Genomic DNA, 20008 nt, shown 5'->3' on the forward strand with positions numbered 1-20008 from the left:
TCTGTTTTTCTAGTTTATTGGAATATAAAAGCGTAAGCAGATGTCCCCCGCAGGGAAAGACAAAAGAGCAGAGGGTGCTGCATGTGACAGTGGGCGGCTGTGGGAGGATAAAAGTCCCATCTTCACACGAAGGGTTCAATATTGATCTCTAAGGCAGAGCATGGCATGGTGAGCTCAAACTTGGTGATAACATCAGGGTGTAGGACTCCAAGTTTCCCAATGCTTTGACCTCTGGCAAAGATCTCAGCACAGCGACCAGGAAAGAAAGCAGAGCCTGTAAAGAAAGTGAGAGAAAAATCAATATTTCTCCGGGCCAAAGAAGTCAATAGACATTTAACATGGAGAACAAAGCGCTCAGTATTAAACCGTTCTCTGTGCTGGGATGCTAAGAAGAGGCTCTCACTTTCTTGCATTAACAGTTGTCATAGAGAACGAGGAAACACTTTGAGTTAAAAATAAAACGTGAAGCCCAAAGCGTGGGCATTTTTCACACACCAGTTGTTTTGACTAAGTTACTCCTGTAATAGAAATTAGCACAGGGGGCTACTGAAACGAAGAACTTTTGCAGGCTTTAGGCTATTTAACACCTGAATGTTTCCCACCTTACTCTCTCTAAGGAAATAAAGCTTGCTGTCATCTAAGGGGTAAGTAGGCATGTCACGCTTGATTACATGTCACATAATTAGAAACAACCTACATTCCTCGTCTGGAGAAGAGCTTTTAAGCAGTTTCATGTACACTGTAAAACTGTGGAACAATGAACAACTCGAAGTCAAAGATCATTTTCCTCTTACCTCAAACCAAGCCCCAAGTTTTAAATGTTATTTGGGAGTTTAAAGAAAAAAAAAAAGAAAAAAAAAGTAGTTGAATTGGCGATGAAGAACTTGGAGGAGCTGTGCAGACTTTTTCACGGAAAGCCTTTCCTACCTGGCTACCTACGCCAGCAATACGTTCAAGCTTGTCTATGGCAGCTACACTCCCATTTTTTTTCCCCTGTCCTGCGGTGAGTGGCATTTTGACCTGATAGCCCTTCAAAAGACAAAACCAAACCAAACCAGCGAGCTGCTCCTTCTGAAGCCACCTCTTTCCTGACAAGCGTGTGGAAGCAAGGCACAGTGCGCAGGACCTCCGGTGAGTAGTGCTGCCGACCATGCTGTGAGCTCAAAGGAGGAAAGGGGAGAGAATGAAGGAAGGCCGCTGAATCCGACAGAGAAAGCTGCCTGCGCCATGTGTTTAATGCTACTGCCTCGCAGAGAGGGAAGGGCTTTTTAGTGGATCTCCACTCAGAAGTTAAACAAGTCGGCAGGGACAGCACTGGGGACCAGTCAGCTTCCCTGCCCTCCCCCCTTGCTCCGCATCTTTACCTCAGTAGGCTAAAACCCAACACCGCATCTTCTACAAGAAGCGCCGGTTATCGGGTACGCGTGAGGCTGCATCAGTGCGGATGAGAGACATCCCTGCCCTGCTCGCCCCGGGCCGGTCGGAAGGCAGCGGCTGGGGGGCTGCTGCCAGTCCTGCTCCTGCCTGCTGCCGGCAGGCCCTCAGCCCTGCTGCCTCCTCTGCCTCCTGCAAAAGGATCGCAAGGATTTCCTAATGGCAACTCACCCTCTGGTTGCTCCAAATGCTATTTAAGGTTCAGGATCAGCCCAGGGCATTTTACTGCGTTTAGAAGGAGCTATTTAAAAATGGCAATAAAGGGCCAAATTAACCACCTCAGGAACATTTTCATGACACTGATTACTAGGGGTCAAGCCCAGAGAGAGATTCTTTGTTAGCTCCCCAATGGAAATAGTTCATTTAAGAAGTGTCTCCTGTGAGGTTTGTAGTCATAACTCACAGCTACAAGAATAAGAACAGCAATTAGGTCTTTTTCTTGTCCAACTTGCTGCAAGTGCAAATTAACTTAAATGTGTACTTCAGTTCTGGCTGCCTTGTGAAATCTGACGGCAGTAGTAAATGATCACGGTAACATTACCTAAAGGCTGTTTTAAAAAATATTCAGTACCAGTATCTTTTAAATCATCCAGTTCCAGCCTTAGCTACGAGTGCAAACCAAGTACTTACACTGGGCGAGCACAAGTGAAATTATCTTGCCCCTGGACGCTCCGGGCACGTGACCCCAGCCAAACAGACACTTGCCACTGCCAAGCTGCACTATTCAAAACAAGTGTTAAAATAAAACTCGACGAAACAAATTTAGAAAAGAACCAAATGCCACACATACAGATCACTCTGCAGATTGTGGGTGAAAACAAAACCTAAAAATAAAGTACCCTTGTAGCTAGTGGTAAAGGCTTTCCTATTTGTGAATAAAGCTGGTATTGTACCAAGGATGTGAGCAGCACACAGTGACGTTCTTTTAGAAACTTGACTGTAAGCTTAAACTGGCACAAGAGCAAGAACCAAGAAGCAGTTAATAATGTTGGCATGGTACCCCACTATAAAATTATGGGAAAAAAGAGCTTTGACAATATGGTTAGTTAAAAAGCTGTGAGTCTCTTGTCTGTTCTTCTGAGCTGCCTTGTGTGTAGCCTTGGGAAAGTTACTTTATCTTCTTGCACATCTAGACCCAATTATATCATGAGACAACTGTTAAACTTCTTGTAGACATCTGGATGGGGTCTAAAATAATACTGCACTCAGTCAATCTATCAAAGGCAGTTTCCAAGATCTGTGCTGCTTCCCATTGTGTGAAACAATTTTATGTTTTCAGGCACAAGAAATGCTCTGCTATCCAGGCATCATCAGTTGTCAGTCTCCCAGTCAGAAGTTAGACAGATGGTGGGCAGCGGCCAGGGGACTTGAAGCCTTACCTGACCCTCATATCCACCACTACTGACCTTCCCTGGAAGGTTAACTTCAGTAGAAGTTCCCTTGCATTTAACTAAATAATATGCATTTGTGATAAATTTCGAAAACTGATGGCAACTCATGTCATTATATCAGAAACTATGAAATGGCTTAATGATTATGGCATAAAGTGAAGAGTCATGTTAGCTAGAATCTTAACACCGATAAAATTTATCCCTTCTTACCACGAGCTTACAGCACAGCTTCTTAACACAAGTGAACTGAATCAGTGACCCACCGCCAAAAGGGAGGCGGTGGCTCCCCACTGGGGAGGGGAGGAGAGTGGGACAAGCTGTTGATTTGGCTGAAGCCTTTACCATGAAACCATACATTCAGTGTGGCTCTGAGTATGCTGCTCCAGGCTATGGGTTAGGCATTAAGCCACGTTTTCTGTCTCATATGCAGCAACTGATGCTGGATCATGATGTTATTTATTTTACTTCGTGCTTCCTTGCAGCGAAGAGGTAAATATATAATTAACATCAAGTGGGACTATTTAGCTCCCCTAAGTGCAGGAAGCAGGACCTTCAAACCACCTCTCCATTTCTGGTTCAGCTAACCCTGAAACGTTGGTTACTTCTCAGTGCAGTCACTAGTCTGCCCGGTGCTTTGCAGACATGGCACTGGCAGGGTATCATGCTGTGACGGGAAGCGATCAGACAATAAGCAAATAAAAATGAAAGAACCTGTTAAAAGCTTTAGGGTCCCCATCTGTCCAGCTAACACTTGGCTCCTGCACCAAAGAAACATGAGCTGAGGAATAGGTTTACAGAGAGTTTATGAACTCTGGTTAATAATGAAACTATTATTATGATAATTGGCTGCACTACAGAATGCTTCAAAGTATATTCCTGGCTGCCAAAAGGGCCTCCAGACTGCACCCCGCAGATGGGGGATCTAAGGTCTGCCTCATCTTAGTGACTCTCCCTTCGACCACGCACGTGGTAAGGGAAGGAAGCTGGCTCCTGCCTGAGACCGGGTGGTGTTGGTCCATGTATCTCTGCCAGGGCACCAGAATTTGGAGAAAAGGCAAATTTCAGATCAAAAAATTCAGACATTGAAAGGGAAGCACATAAAGAAAGAAAAACCTCAGCAGAAACATGAAAAATCTGAGCAGAAAGGGGGGGAAGAGAAACGAGCGTTTTGCAGCCGGGGGAGTGCTTTGACTGGGGGACCAACCCGCCCAGAAGAGGAGACCTGAGGTGCTGGGGGCGAGCCGTGGCTGCGGGAGGGCGAGCGGCCCACAGAGCAGGACAGCACACCACCGCATTCCTCAAAGTAACCAGGAAACAAAGGTGAGGATTTTTTTTTCCTGATTTGTGTGTTTCTTGTATTATCAAGTAAATAGCAATGGTGGTTTAGCTTTCTAGCAAAGCTTGTCTTATGGATTGGACTATCATGTCAACTCTTGAAGTAAAGTATAAAACTTTAGAGTGAGAGTCAAGGCTGCAAGAAAGATGTGTTTATGCTACTTGCACACATGGGGAATCAGCAAAAAATGCACACTCTATTATCTTGGTTGAGTAAATCACGCTATAAGCTGAAGCCCAGTGCTCTTCAATAAAGCCTTAATGCCAAAAGGGTGCTTCCCAGAACAGTTAGCAGCTGTGACCTGCAGCTCCTGAGCAGGACTTCAAAGCTCTCAATAGAGTTTGTCCTGTCTCTGTATGTAATATCATCAAGAACTTTTCGATATAACATCATCTTCTGGTTGTGAAGAGCGTGGTCTTCCTGAAGAAAGCTTTCACTGTCAAGCAGTCACCAAAGCACGCCTGGAGGCACCGCTATCAGTAGATGTGCTAGGAAGGGCTGCGTTTGCTGCTGGTGCAATTACATTGAAAGGCTGCTCTTGTAGGTCTGGTTGATTGTACCATCAAGGACATCGAGAGCCAAACTTCATTTAAAAACTGTAGTTTACCATCCATTTTAGGGATAACAGATTTATCACTCTTGATATAGTTAATCCTTTCTGCTCTGCACACAAATAGTACTTCATAAACTTCACCTTGAAATCTAGTCAGAGATGGTATTGTCCTTGCTGATAGAGACCTGTACAATGCCAGAGGAAGCCAGAAGGTCTAGCAACGGAAATCCACCTTTTAATATGTCAACATTATAATTGGCAGTTACGAGAAGGGGTGGGGTGAAATACAATATGCATTCCTAAAGAAGAGGTGTCAAAGCCAACCATGTCTTATGCTGACATACTACACGCAAGCGAAAGACAAAAGCTACTTCTCGTGGCTGCAAGTAAGAATTTAATTTCCAATGTTCAGTGATGTAGAAATAATACCTTTAATTAAAGCTTCTGTAGCATGTCCTCAAAATCTGTAATTGCCTCTCTGTATTCAGGCAACAGGGCCACTTTGATTGCTTTGGGGTAATTCTTTGGCCAATAATCCAATAGAGCATGTAGTCTTTAGCACATTTTCTGGCTAATTGACCCTCAAAGAGCTCCGAGTTCCCTGCACTCTTTGTTGTCAAACACCTTGCACAGTTTCTTTTCTCCACCTTATTCTCCCTCCTTTTCAAAAAGAAATAGATTAAAGTAGTATTATAGGCCTACAGTTGCACTAAGCCTTCAAACCCACTCGTTTGTTCCTATAATTTGAAGGAACATCGGAAGCTGAAGCTTAAGAAGGTAATAGAGCAGAGCTCATCTGGCCTCTGAAGTCTTTCATCTTAATTCTCCAACCCCTTAGTCACTCCAGCTGCCCTTTCACTACCTCATCCTGACTCACCTGGTGAAGTATTTTACCTGTGCTACATTGGATGGAATTTAGTTTTGTGAGGCTAGGCATTATTTTTCTTTTTAGGATCAGCTTCTTCACATTTTCGACTAACTCCATCTTTTGGCAGATAGATACACTCAAATGCAAAGTCACTATCAGACCAGTCAGTATTTTAAAAGGCAACGACCTTTTCTTGCCCGTGTACGCAGGGCAGCCGGGCTCCCAGAACCGTATGCAAAGCAACAGCAACCTCAAAATCATATCTCGTCATGGGATGGTTCACCTTTAGCTAATTTTAAAATCGCAGACATCTCAAATCTTGCATGATTTTTGGAACATACTGAGAGACCAATTGCTCTTTTAAGTTGCACATTGACAGCAGTTCTTCCCCCATATACTCTCATGCCCAAAAAACCGATACTTTGGGATCAGTGGGATATTTATTAACTTTAGTTTCCTGGTTTGTAACTCCTAACTAAAGCCATGCCAGAACAACCTCCACTCCCCACATCACACCTAACTGTAATGACACGTCAGGAAATTCAAATCAGTACAATCAAATTTAAGGTAAGCACCTTAGATTTATTTTTTTTTTTCCCCCAAGGAAAATAATTAATACTTGAAAAGATGACAGAAGGAATATCTGTATGATATGAATGAATATGTCCTCTGTCTAAAGGACATCTTTCATTCTGATTTCTTCCTATGTTTTTTCAAAAGCCTCCACATACAGGGTGCAGCAGAAGAGGGTAAAGGGACAATCAATTATTTACCTGGACTGGTACACTGGATATCCAAAAATAGAGTTGAATATTAGAGTCCTTGTGCAGACAGTGAGGCTAGGGAATATGGACAATCATCCACAAATTTGCAGTGGTCAGTCAATTAATCATCTTCTGTTACAACTAAGTCAATGGCTGCATTTTTATTAACTTGTATCTCGGGGAGGGACGAATTCTTCTATCTCATAAGAACCCTCATATGCAACTCTACAACTGAATATATTCTGTTCTGTATTCGACTATATTTAAGACTATTTAGGGATCAATGATATTGTTTTACAGTGTATTGTAAGTTTATATTTGTAAGCAGTGTGGTAATAATCATAATACTGCTTGGGTCCAGAATCAACTGTTGTTGGTCATGTTAAAGTGCGTGGCAGTGATGAAGTGGGGACTGGTGTAGCTAGCAATCTCTTTCCTTCATTTGCCTTGAGAACAGAGACCAAAACAGACTTTTAGGCTAGATTTATTTTTCATTCTTACTTTAGAGTGCCCCAGGAACTTTAACAGAGAATGTTTGGTGTTGCTCGATGTCAGGAAGTGGTTCAAGAATGTAATAAGCTTGGAGCTGCTCTTTATTCATCTGTGTTATTCTCAGGATTACAGCAGTGTCAGACACTTGAGATTATTTGGGTACAATCACTGTGTTCCTGCCTTTCCTAATGGAAGGTAATATTTGGGTGGATGCTGAGGCTAAGGAAAGCAGACATTTTGGGTCACTGATCTGGGTAACAGGATTTCACATATTCAGTGCTGGAGTACCAGGGTGGCCGCTTAAATAATGCGTACAGAAACACTTAAGTAGGAAACCTAGAAAGAAGTCTATCAAATTCCATGTATTTTTCTAGAAATCAGCATTTGTGTATGAAGCTCAATAAATTTGTATTTGTGTGGCAGTTGTGAGAAACAGCAATTCTACACTGGAGTTTAGCTGCACTGCAGAGTTACCATTACATAGCTAATCTTTACTTTTAGGCCAGTTTTATCTGATTTATCCAGACTTATCTGAAATGTTATACTTCGTCCTAAAAGTCACAAACCTAAGCTGGTATTGTGTCACAGCTATTTATAAAACTAGAGAATTCCTAATCCCAAATAAAGGGCTTTTTTTTTTTTTTAAATGTCTTGCTATTTCGTTTGAGTTAGAGAACACAAACTTTTGAATATTAAAACAAACTTAGTTTCTTTTTGTTCCATGACTCTTTTTATCCCTCTTTAAATATCTAAAGGAATAATTCATCCTTGCAAACATAAAAATCTGTCAGAAACTAAGAAACAATAAACCATATTCTTTATGGTGGGGGGTACAACATGCTCTCTGTATGCACAGTGAGGCAGCAGATTTTAGCTTCTAGGCTCTGCTTTCCTACAAGCATTAGAGAATAACCAGAACCAGCACTAAGTCAGTCTGCGAGTCTACTTTAGTATGACATATTTAGTTTGCATGTTGTTTATTCACTTCATGTCCTAGACCAAGCCGTCTTCCCCTCCCAATGACTTGGCACTACTTGCTGAGATAAGTAACAGCCACCTGATGTTACGCTTTCACAGGTACCGCATTTCATGCCTTTTAGAAAATGACTTGACAAACTAGCATGGAATAATACATAATTAAACGATGAATCTCAGCAGTCACTGAAACTGTTAATCACTTAGTTTTAGCAACTGAGATTTCTGTTGCAAACCAACGCCTCGTGGCTGAAGCACCTGGCTGCACCACTAGGAACAGAAATGCTTGAACTGGCTGAATGTGAGCCAGCCCAGGACCAGAAGCAGTACTGGGTCTACAACAAATACAGCTATTCTGCTTCTGGACCCTAACACGGAGGATCTGTGCCCAGCACATGTACTGGGTTGAGTCTGCACTAGCTCAGCATTTCCTTGCTATCTACTGTTTTCTAATACATACACCACAAGCAAAGGTAAACTCAATTCCTCTACCACGGGCAACAGAAATACTAATCTTAGGATCCTGCATTCACATTGATGTAAAAGTCTGAGCCAAAGTCTTGCAAATTCCTGTTTACAATTTTATTGCATAAATAAATGTTAGAAAATGTATGTAAGATTAAATTTGAAGCACTGCCCCCCTGCCTCTTTATCACAGTTCAAAAATCGAACCAGATCAGAGAACTGCTTAACCATGAGCTATAAATTCGACATGATCACAATTGCTACCATTAATATTGTAGTGAAAATGAAAGCATGTGGACACTTAGCTGGCCTCTAGCCATAGCAGGCTGTGCAGGAGGTGGAAGCAGCATCGAAGGATGAAGCTGTGGCGCTGGTCAAGTGTAGTACTTCACCAGAGAAGCCACTGCAACCAGACCTGCACCCTCACCCTCACTGCTTAGATCACTGTCCCCGTTCACTGAGAAGGGAGATGTGCAATTTGCTGCTGTTTCTGCTACTGGCTTGGAAGAATAATTTCTTTTCTAGAGAGGGCTTTGCAACATTGAAAATATAGTTTATGATTAAGAAATAATTTTCTATTTCAAAATGTAAGGAGATAGACAGAAAAAGTGGAAGTTATGTAATTCTGTATTATATAATGTAAGCTGTGCCAGATGTTTAAAACTCTTGATGCAAGGAAGATTTTTATCTGTTAGACTTGTTATGATGTATGATTAAAAAAGATAGTTGCCTTGGCTGGGTGGGGGGGGAGAGGGAAAGAATTAAAGTCTGAAGAGGCCTCCCCAGTAAAGGAACAGCAGAAGAGCAAAGACTTAATGTCAGGGAGAAGAAACTAATACCTTGAGCTCAGGAACACAAATGCCAATGCTTTAGAAGATTCTGGGAGTTGACAAAACTGGTAGAAAATGAAAAGTCTGTCAGGAGAAATGCTACTACTACTTGGAGCACCCCTAATCTGTCAGAATAAAATCAATGGAAAGAAAAACATTGTAATGTTTATTAGTACTTGCAAAAAGAGGAAGATAAAAGAGGATAGCTTGTGTCTCTTTACAAGTTGACTTGACACCCCTCCCCAGAATATTTTTGCAATTACCATAGATTTTTCCTCCCACTATTACTTGATAGGAAACATACTTCTAAATGAGTCGGTTCAAAGGAGTTTCTCTTCTGAAATAATATTCTGAATTTGAGAAACAAATATGTTCTTTGTTCCCTTACTGAACTTTTAAATTTCATATGTGGGGAAAAAGCATGTCAAACATAATTTGGTGATAAAGGTTTAAAAGACACAGAAGTCTAAGCCTGTCAAACCTTTTATTATCCTGTGCAGTTCTAAAATAATGTACTTCTCTACCTGATACATCTTTTTTTTTTTTTTTTTTGGGATGAGGTTTGTGCAAACAGATTACATTCGAGGGGTATTGGGAAGGAACATTCAAAAACTTTCAGATGAGCTGAAATGACCATAGGAATGGAAAAAGCTTTCCTAAAACTCACTTCTGATAGCCTCTTCTTTCATAATAAAGATCAACTGTATAACACAAAGCTAATGAAATGAGACTTATTTCCAGAAACAAACTATGGGTTTTGCCACAAACTATTTCAGTGTTGCTTGGCATAACTGCGTCACTTGCAACAGCAAGACAGCTCTGAGATGTCCAGTGGTACAGTGTGCTGTCAAATTTTGATAAATCAGGTTTATCTAGAGAAACTCCAGACACTGTAGACTCGCACTTTGGCTAATTAAATAATACAAGCAACTCGCCTGGTTCATATCTTTGCCAGGTACCTCCTTGGGTGTTAAAATGGTTACAACCAAATTTGAGGCATCAACATTGATGTGGGAAGATACTTGATAAAACAGAAATAAACTTGCCCTAAGTTTGTAGGGATTTAGTTCCTATAAATCTGAAGTCCTGTATTTGCAGGAAGGAAATAAAAAGCAGAGGTAATAGACAATTAAAGGGACATTAAGTGAGCAGCCACACCCATTTTATTAGATAATTTAATTTCATTTTGAGTTGTTAGAACTGTAGTTCTTCACTTAACTAAGCTCCTTTGATGCTGCAGGGAAAATTGCTCAAGAGAAAAGGATGAGAAATTAATTAAGAAATTCATTAGATCTCGAAGTAGTGGCCAACACTGGAAGAGCCACAAGAACTAGTGACAAACATCCAATTTTGCAAGATGCCTTATAATTAAGCCATTTTAATGATCAGTGCTGGAACTCCTGAAACTCCTTGCAGAATTAGGGTAATCCATTTAGAAGTACTAAAATCACTCAGATTTAAAAAAACTGTCCTTACCTCTTACTGTTGTTAATTAATGAATCTGACTGGGGGTGGCTGGGGGTGGGAAACTAAACAGAAAAACAGGAGTGGAAGATCAGGAGATCTTCAAGAACAATCTGTTTGATAAACGAATAGTACTAGTTTCACAACAAAAACTGGGAACGTTTTTGGCTAAAACGCTATCCATATTTAGTGCTGAAGTGAAAGTGGACAAAAATCAGAAAACCTATTTACAGACAAAAATGAGAGAAATGAATTGCACTTCATAAAATGTGATTAGTAACAGTGACTGAAAATTCATCAAGGAAACTGAATAAATTAGGAAAGAATAATGACTGGCAGCAATAAAGACAGCATTAGAAAGATTTTAAAGAATGTTGAAAACAAATTGTAGATAGAGTACTTTCATCTGCTAACAAGACTGGTTGAACTTTTTATGTGAGACAGAAATGTATAAGGCTTTAATAAATACTTCTTTTCATCTGGGGAAAAAAAAGGGTATTCTTGAATATAATAAGGTGTCTTCCACTCCACTGAAAAAATGAAGAATATGTTTGGTTACATATACCGGGACTAGGATGTTTCTGAGATGCTAGGAGTCTTAGGCACCAGAATCATGGTGCAATTCTCAAAGCAAATATCTTGCCTGCTGCCGCTAACTTATAGTAACAATACTGGGAATTCTGTAGTACTAGAAAAATGTTAATGTGGTGCCACTATTCCAAGGTGGATGATCTAGATGGATCACGGGTGAGAAAAAAATTATTTGGGAATTGGTAAATGTAAAATTCAGAGGACTTGAATACAGTCAATTATCAGCTGGTATGTTTTTATTGAAAACAGATGTTGTCAAATAAATCTGATTATAGTCTTTCAAATTGGTAGATAAATACAAGTACAATGATGTAATAGCACCTATAAAGTATCTATTTTTGAATGCCAATTAAATGGATTAAGAATTGACTGATATCTTCTAGTATGTCAGAAATGATATTTGGAGGCTTCATAGTAAAATTGGCACATTTCCCTTAGTTATCTATAAGTAAATACGCAATTATTGACATTCATGAATGATGCAGTGGCTGCCAAGACAGGCAACTGAAAGGCCAGGATTGCCATTAAGAGCAATCAAGCTATAGTTCCTTAAAATAAAACAGGTATTAATAATGCCAAGTTCAACACGGGTACTAAACATCTGTGTATATTAGTCTCCCAGTTTAAGCTGATCACCAGAGATAGATGTCGGGGTTCAATTCCATACATGTAACTCAGAATTAGTCCCAGACTTCCCTCCTCTTGTCTTGTGAATTGAGGTTCACAGTCCAAATCTTCTTTTAAAGTTGTTTGTTGTATAATTATTACTATAAAAGCAAATGTTTATTTATGTTCTTAGTTATGGAGATAACTATTACACCCCTAATTTCACAGCTAAACCTTACTAAATGAGAAGCTATTACTATGATTTACTGTGGAATTAAAATTTTCTACACTTTACCACACCTTTCATTTAATTAAATAAGGGCAGTAAAAAGAAGGGAGTGAAATTTCTCCTTTTTTTTTTTTGAAAGACAACTGTCAATTACTGAAGGAAGCAAGGCTTAGTATGCATTTATTAAGTACACATTTATGTTGAACACAAATGGGCTGACTTCCCAGCTTTACTAAGCTCTTGATTACCCTAAAAGAATGAATGACACGAACATTTACTTAAAAAAATTCAAGAGTTAGCTGAAATTCACAAAAATCAATAATGTACAAAAAAGTAGCTCATGTCACAAGCTCTGCTATTCAGGGATTGTTTGTTTTCACATGAATGAGGGCTATTTCATCAAATATCAATTTTGTTGTGGAAGGCAGTGGGGCAGACAGTGAAGCAGTATCAATGCACATTAACATTTTAATGTTTTAATGTTGTCAAATTGCTCCATTTTCATAAAATATGGATATTATTTTCCCTTTTCTAACAGTTTGTGCCCAATTAATTTCCATTTGCAAAGTATAGAGACTCTCAGAAGGTACTGCAAAACGAGGGTTTCTTTCCTTAAATAAGGAAAAGTCATTCTAATTGTTACAATGTGAGCAAGGATAATTATACCTTACACTTCACACCACTCCTTTGAAGACTGCAATATAGACTCCATTGTCAGTATTTACTAAGCCCTTTTTTATTCTTTTTAGCCTAAGTAAGACTTTATTATGGACCCAAATCCCATGATTAGCATCACCTCCTGTGATCATGGAACTGATTTCTGGAAGAAAATGATCATTTCAGATGGTCATCTAGAAGCACAAGATGACCAAAATGCTGCAGAAAACATACCCATTTCTACAGAGATTAAAACTTGAAATTAAGAATACCTTTCAATATAATTATCAGAATGCCTCTAGTTTTCAATTCAAGGGAACTGAAACCAATGAAAGTGAACTCAAAAATAAATAATTTTATTAAATAAAATTACCTGACAATATATGACCAAATTTGTTGGCTCTTTCTACGCATATTTTTATTACTTAAAGTTTGATTTTATTTTCTTTACTTCCTAATCACAGACATCCATATGATCTTTAAATTTTATTAATGGTATGGAACTGGCTAAAATTTCAAGAGTTTTATGCAAAAATTTTTATTATGGAGCACTTACAAATTTGAGGATTGATGCAATAATTGTACTCTTTTCAACCTATGTTTGATGATGGATGCCTTTGCTATAAAACAAACAAAGAAAAAACCAAAATGCTTTTCAAGGCCAGTAATTGTAGGATTCACTAATGTATCAAAAAGTCCATTCAGTGCATTTTAAAACAATGGGTAGCATTTCAGAGTTCTGTCTTTAAAACTTTATAATTTTGTATATTTAGTAGCAATAAGCAAAAAAATGGTTCCATTAGTAACTTTAAGAAACTGAAAAGCATTGAGTGCCACATGTATGTTGAAATCCTTGAATTCAGTCGCTCAAACCCCTCTCTTCCTCAAGGCTGCTCTAAACAGCTCTTCTCCATTTATTACCTAGCTCAGATTACACCAAAGTGTAGTGCAAAGGCCAGGGGAACATCACAATTTCACCCATATTTTCTAGCATCTGTACTTTTTTCCACAGGTGTTGCTATAAAGGCAAAAAGGCTCTGACCTTAAGGTCAAATTGCAGGGCACTTAGGTGTTGGGAGAACAGAAGGAGCTTAAATAACCATGATTTGCACATATGGACTAAATGGAACTATAGTACAGGCATTTCATTTTTCAAAGTGAATTTGGAAAAGAGGCAAATATGTGCCCAATACATCTCTATCTATTCTTTGTTGCTCATCTAAACCAATATTTTTCCCTGTATTGTTTTCCATAATGACTGGAACTATTTTAATCAGTTGCACAAGGAATAAAAACATCTAGCCTAAACCCCTACCTTTCCACTGTGTTGCTTACTAGTCTCAAGTTTTGGTTGAGATCCCATACAGAAAAAGTAGCTAGGATCTGTCTAAATGAGAGTCATGGGATAAACCCATTTCTCACTGTACAAATTTTAATTTGGCACAGGCAATAAAAAAAGCATGCTCCATAAAGATGCATCTAAAAACCCATGCCATGTGTAATGTCCTGATTTAAAACCTCTGAAGTAACTTGCACTGTTCTTCTGAATTATTTCAGTTTGCTGCAGCCTCTTAAGATGTTACAGGATATCTTTTTTTCACTCAGCAATTGACCTTACTCCATCATCTGCTGACATTTTCTCTCTCACACATGCTTAATTGACAGATTGCAAAGCAAGGTAAAAAAAAAAACCAAAACAAAACAACAGAAAAACAAAACCAAACAAAATCCCCCAAACTACTTCGACTTCCAACCATCTCTGCAGTGAAGATCTTTTAAGTAAGTTGGTGCAGTGACACTGCATTCACTATGGCACTAGAGTATCAGCCATCTGCATTGTTACCAAGGTTAAATTCCCATGTCAGGAGAACTGCAAGGAATCTACATGCCATCCCAGGAGAGTTACTGAATCACTGACGAAACAGAAAGCAGTAGGCACTTTTGTTGTGTGTCTATAGTTAAAAGCTACAAACTGCTTGTAATATATTGCATATGACAAGGCATAATCCATCCTTTACACTAAATGCATTGTGGAGTAATGTCACGGGAATGCAGGGATTATGAATAGGCATTACAAATCCCACAGCATCAGGAATACGAAACAGTACTAGTATCTACAAATAACTTCTTCACTGTGTTAAGATTATTCTTTTGAGATTTTTTTTTTCCTCCAGAATCTTGAAGCCAGCCATACATCATTGAAATGCTACAGTACAGAATATAAAACACTTGCAAATATTTTCAGTACTAAAGCAAACTCCTGATACGTCTATTCAAAAACAAGCTACAGAAGAGTTTTGAAAAGTGATCTAACATTTCGGTTTGACTTCAATGACAGCTGAGTACTCAGCTCCTAGAGGCTCTTCTAACCCCCCCCCCCCACCCTCTTTCTAAATAAGAAACTTTGCTATTACCTGTTCTGTGCTTGGTAAATTAGAACAAAAAGTCCAATTGTTTAAACATTCCTCTGGTCCACCTGGCAGTCCTATTAACAATATTCTAATAAACCCTTTTAAAGTCTGCCTAAATAATACTGAGCAAAATACTACTTTGTCAAAAAACAGGACGTAAAAAAAAAAGTGTCAATATATGACACAAATGTGCATTAAAGTGCTAGGAGACCAGTTGAAGTGTTATGTTTGGCATCTTGGCAGTGCACTGCAAAACAGGGAGACATCTAACAATTTTTCATTAAAGTTCTATGAATAGGCAAGCTCAGTCAGGCTGTCAGGGACTCGCTGTCAGTGCCACTTGTTCCAGTAAGTGCAGAATGGAGGCCCTTCTTCAAGCTGAGTCAATTTGAGTCAGTGTCTCGTCTCTGAGCACCAATGCATGACGTAGAAGTAGAATCATAGCTGCTATCCCTGCAGTCTTGCTTTTCTATACTGTATTTACTACACCGTTATTTTTGGTAGCAGAATAGATTAGTTGCTGATGCTTGCTCTCTTGCATCACCCTACGTGCTCTCAATGAAGTAATGGGGTCAGCCTTGCTTGCTTTCTCTCTTACATGCATATGCACATACACAGAGGAGGTTTTGCGCTTGAGGGTATTATTTTTAATTCATGTGCAGCTCGCCCTGTATGGAGCAGAGAGAGAGCTGTTATACAAATAGCTGCCTAAGCTGCAGGCTCAGTCTCAAAGACAGCAGGTCTTTGAATAAAAGATATATAAGGCATATATCTTCATATGAATATATAAATAAAAGGTACATATGAATAGAAGCTATAGATAAAGGTATAAACTAAAAGATCAGCTGTAAGAAGTTGTCTTTTTCGGGTACTGTTAGCCAAAAAGAATGCAGTGGGTACCTGGCATATTCATCAATTCAGTGAATTCCTACCTACCCTTGCAATCAGCGGATTAATTGATTGTAAACAGTCCATGAAGTTCATGGCATATGCTTTACTGTAAGTCTCCTTAGAAAGCTGTTAACTTGCAATTTATATAAAACTACTCAGAACAGCTCACAGAAAGACAGCGATCCCATTTCACAATCAGTGAATGCAAGTTAATGCATTTTTACTTATACCACAGTATAATAGTGTATATAATAATAATAATATTAATAATTCTTAGTGCCTACTGCTGAGAACCAAAAATCCACCTCAGATTGTAAGGGAACATTTGAGCTTCAGAACAACCTCTGCTGTACACTGCAGTTCTGTCTTCCTTACCTTCAGTTGCCTTGATTGTGTATCCATTCTCTTCATTTGGTGGTACTTCTAGAAGCTGCATGACCCTGTCCAGCAAACCATGGATAATCTCAAACCCTGGGCTCTTGTTGTAATAAACTGCGCAGAAATGCCTGTAGTTTCTTGCACCTACATCTGAAGAAGAAGGAAACAATTACATTATCTGGGAAATTTTATCACTTTTAACCCTGCTTTTTGCATCAGTTTTCTTCTGCTGTACTGTGAGGTACTTGTGGCTGAAAGGAGAAAATGTAAATACTCAGTAAGCATCAGGAAACTTGTGCTGCTGGTGGGAAAGCTAAGTATTTATAGAACTTGGTTGCAGAATAACTACCAGTACAAAACAACTAGCCCACAACTTGAAATGAATAATAATGTTAGCACGGCGATCTATGAAAAGATCTAAATTCACACAGGTTTCCAAATCACAACTGATGCTTTTCATGATCTTGGACATCCCCGAAACCAATTAACTATGAAAAATGTGCTGTGTTTCACAACCTCAAGACTGTGACATGAATGTCTCCCACTTCGGACAGTTCCTTAAATCAAAACCCTGCCTCCTCCCTGCTGTAAGTTTTCTTACGTTATTGATTTCATCAAAATACATTTTTCTTTTTTAAACTTTCAAAATGAATACATAGTAATGTGTTGTTACACTTGTACCTTTAGGCTACACCCTTGCAATATACACTCTCTAGAACCACTGCAGCCTACTTCGAAGCTTTACTCATTGCGGATTTCAACATTTCTGCTTTTTGAGAGGAATGATCTAGGAACAGAGTAACAAGTCTATTGTTACAGCTGCCAGTTAGTAGCAGTGAAATTCAAAATACTGATTAATGTAGTGAACTCGTTTATTGCCCTCAGGTCTTTACCTTCTCAGGGTTAAAGTGCAAGAATGTATTCAGCAAGGTTGGCATATACAAGGGCAAAGTTTGCTGAACCAGGGAAGAACTCTTCATGTGACTGTCTTCTTCTGGACATTCATATGGTTAAAGATCCCTATATGATTAGTGACTTCATGGGAGTTATAGCTGCACCTACAGTCTGAATTCTACTTCCACATAGTTCTAGACATAAGCATCAGAACTGAGCGCCTCAGACCTCAAGAGATGGTTCTTTCCTACATGCATCAATTGTTTGCTGCTGCATTCGATACAAGAAAATAGGGGACATCAGAATAAACAGGAGCCAAGCTCAAACAAGGAAAGGAGTGGGTTCTTCAGCCAGCATAGAGTTAGGCAGTGAAACTTCTTCCCCACAAGATTTTGTGGATGCTGGAAGTTTACACGGCCCTGAGGAGGCAGAGGAAGCTCATAGGAGATAAATCTATTTGTTACTACGTTTGAGTCAGGAAGTCCCTGAGCTACTCGTGGCCGGAGAACAGGGGAGGCACTCCAGATGTGTTATATACGCTTACCTGCTCTCATGCTTTTCCTGTGACAAACACTTTTAGCTGGTGTTACAGACAGGTTATTGGGCTAAACGAGCTTTGGTCTGACCTGCCATAGCCAGTCTTTGTGCTTGATGTACAGTAAGACTAAATACAGGCAGAAACTCTAGTGCTCACTGGGTGTTCCCTGAACTGTTAATTTCTATCACATAAGAAATTAGACTTTTTTTTTTTTTAATTAAATTTACATCTTGCTTATTTGGTCCAACTAACCATTTAGTAACCAAAAAAAAAATCTATCAAAAACTAAACAGGAAAACGTTTACCAAGTGGCTAGAAATACAAGGATTAAAAAGGACTGCAAAATACAGGAGCAAGAGCCTACACAAAGGATGAAAGCACAGCCTTTTTGAGCCAAAATTCATTCAAAACTTCTAGAGCAGCTAGATGTTCAGCAGAATGATTTTCTTTTTTTCTGTGATTCATTATGCTGACAGAACTTGTAACAACTATCTGAATTAATGTCATTACTATTCAGATAGTCAACGGTATCTTCAGATCACTGTTCTTAACTAACGCATCAGAAATAAACATACACAACAATCTCTATACCTCATGTTTTCAAGCCAACTGTAAAAATCCTTGGTAAAGGAAAGGATACATTTTCAAGCATTTCAAAAACTGTGTTATAAAATTTACTCCTTTACAGAGTTATATTGCAACACAAGAAGTTCATTCACAACAGGGAATAGGAAGAAAAAAGAAGGTATTAGGAACTGTATGCAAAAGCTGGCGGATGTTAGAAATGCTTCAGTTCTTTATAACTCACTTAAGAGATCTCTTGTGTCATGCCATGAAACAGTTCTATTTTTTAAATGAGCCTGCCAAGTATGTCAACCTAAATTTTTTTTTTATATATATATTTCTGAAACTTCAAAGCACTTCCTGGGGATGCTGCTGAAAAACAATACAAAGGATGGGCAGCTGGTTAGGAATATGTGAGCCAAAAGAGTGTTGTGCGCTGCCCCCTTCCAAATTAGAGATGCTTCAGAAAAATGGCTGGGTGATCTGAAAGGGGGCATCTGCTCATTTAAACTTGTCCCACAGCCTCACAAAAATACCAAACTATTTTCTGTATATAACTAACATTTCCAGGCAGTTTGGAAAAAGGCTTCAAAATATGGCAGCAGCTGTAATCACAAATGATGTAAATTACGCTAAATGTGTGCTACTATAAGCTTGCCAGATTCTCCAAGATCACTGGTCAGAGGTAATTTTCTAAGGGATTAATTTCTTTCGTTGTGGTAAGGGAGAGGAAGGGTATTCTCTGTTAGGACTCGTGGTGTAAGGTGGTGATTTATGTGCTAAACTAGTGTAACTATCTTACCAGAAGTGACTATCTAGTGTTACAAGCTAACCACACAAATGCTGTGTAACATATTCAAAATCGGCACATTTCCTCCTGCCTTGAGAAGAAACATTTCTGCTCAGATTTGGTTCCATTTAGTTATATCAAATCTGGCACACGTTTTGCTAATTTAGTACGTCAAACCTTTCTGCCAGATATGTCTGAAGAGAAATATGTTCAGCTCACCTTCGTAAGCATGAGCTCTGTGTAAGAAGGTACTTTATTAAAAACCAGTGTTTTTAAAAGAGCTAGGTTCATTCACACATGAATGACTACAAGATGCCATTTCAAATACAGTTAATGTCAGTACTCTTTTGACCCATACTTTTTAAATTATTAATTGGAAATTCTGCATGCCAAAATCATGAAATAATAAAATTAAATTAGTCAGTCTGATGACATAAGCCTTCTGCAGGAAATCTCATTCCATATGTGAGAGGACAACCTCGCATTTTTCAGTATTTGCAGAGTTACCAGTTATTTCTTTCTCCCCTCCCCTTTCGAACTGTTTATTAGGCAAGTTTAATTTTGGAAGTCAATTTGAGAAAAAACTGTAGTTATTCTAAACACAACATTAAAACCAATTTCAGATACTGTTCCCAGTCTGCAAGTGCTCAACCCATGAGAGGGCTGCCCAAGAGCAGGGTACAAAGCTGCTGTCTCAGAAGTCTTTATCTTTCATCTGTTGCAATGATTCCCATCAAAATGAAGTACACTACAAAATCAGTCTTTTATAAAACTGTTAAGCACCCGTCCACATAAATGAAAGCTTTCAAGAGCTATAATTAACGCACACGAAATAAAAGTAATCAATTTAACTTGCAAATTTTATAAAGCCAGAATATTTTATAAAT

At 38.9% G+C, this 20008-nt stretch overlaps 1 protein-coding gene across 3 annotated transcripts in view; it reads right to left on the reverse strand.

Annotated features, from left to right (window-relative positions):
• The window catches only part of FARSB (phenylalanyl-tRNA synthetase subunit beta), a 39648-nt gene continuing 19640 nt past the window's right edge, over positions 1 to 20008 (reverse strand). Inside the window, exons 16-18 of one of the 3 annotated variants that reach the window (XM_075158170.1) lie at positions 16333 to 16485; positions 6356 to 6421; positions 186 to 274 (exon numbers count right to left, since the gene is read on the reverse strand). In XM_075158170.1, the coding sequence (XP_075014271.1) occupies positions 6396 to 6421; positions 16333 to 16485 (179 nt within the window). In that variant the 3' untranslated portion in view covers positions 186 to 274; positions 6356 to 6395. The other 2 variants (XM_075158169.1, XM_075158168.1) reach the window with 2 other exon arrangements.

This window comes from Calonectris borealis, chromosome 9 (genome assembly GCF_964195595.1).
Source record: "Calonectris borealis chromosome 9, bCalBor7.hap1.2, whole genome shotgun sequence".
In the NCBI taxonomy this organism is placed as follows: domain Eukaryota; kingdom Metazoa; phylum Chordata; class Aves; order Procellariiformes; family Procellariidae; genus Calonectris; species Calonectris borealis.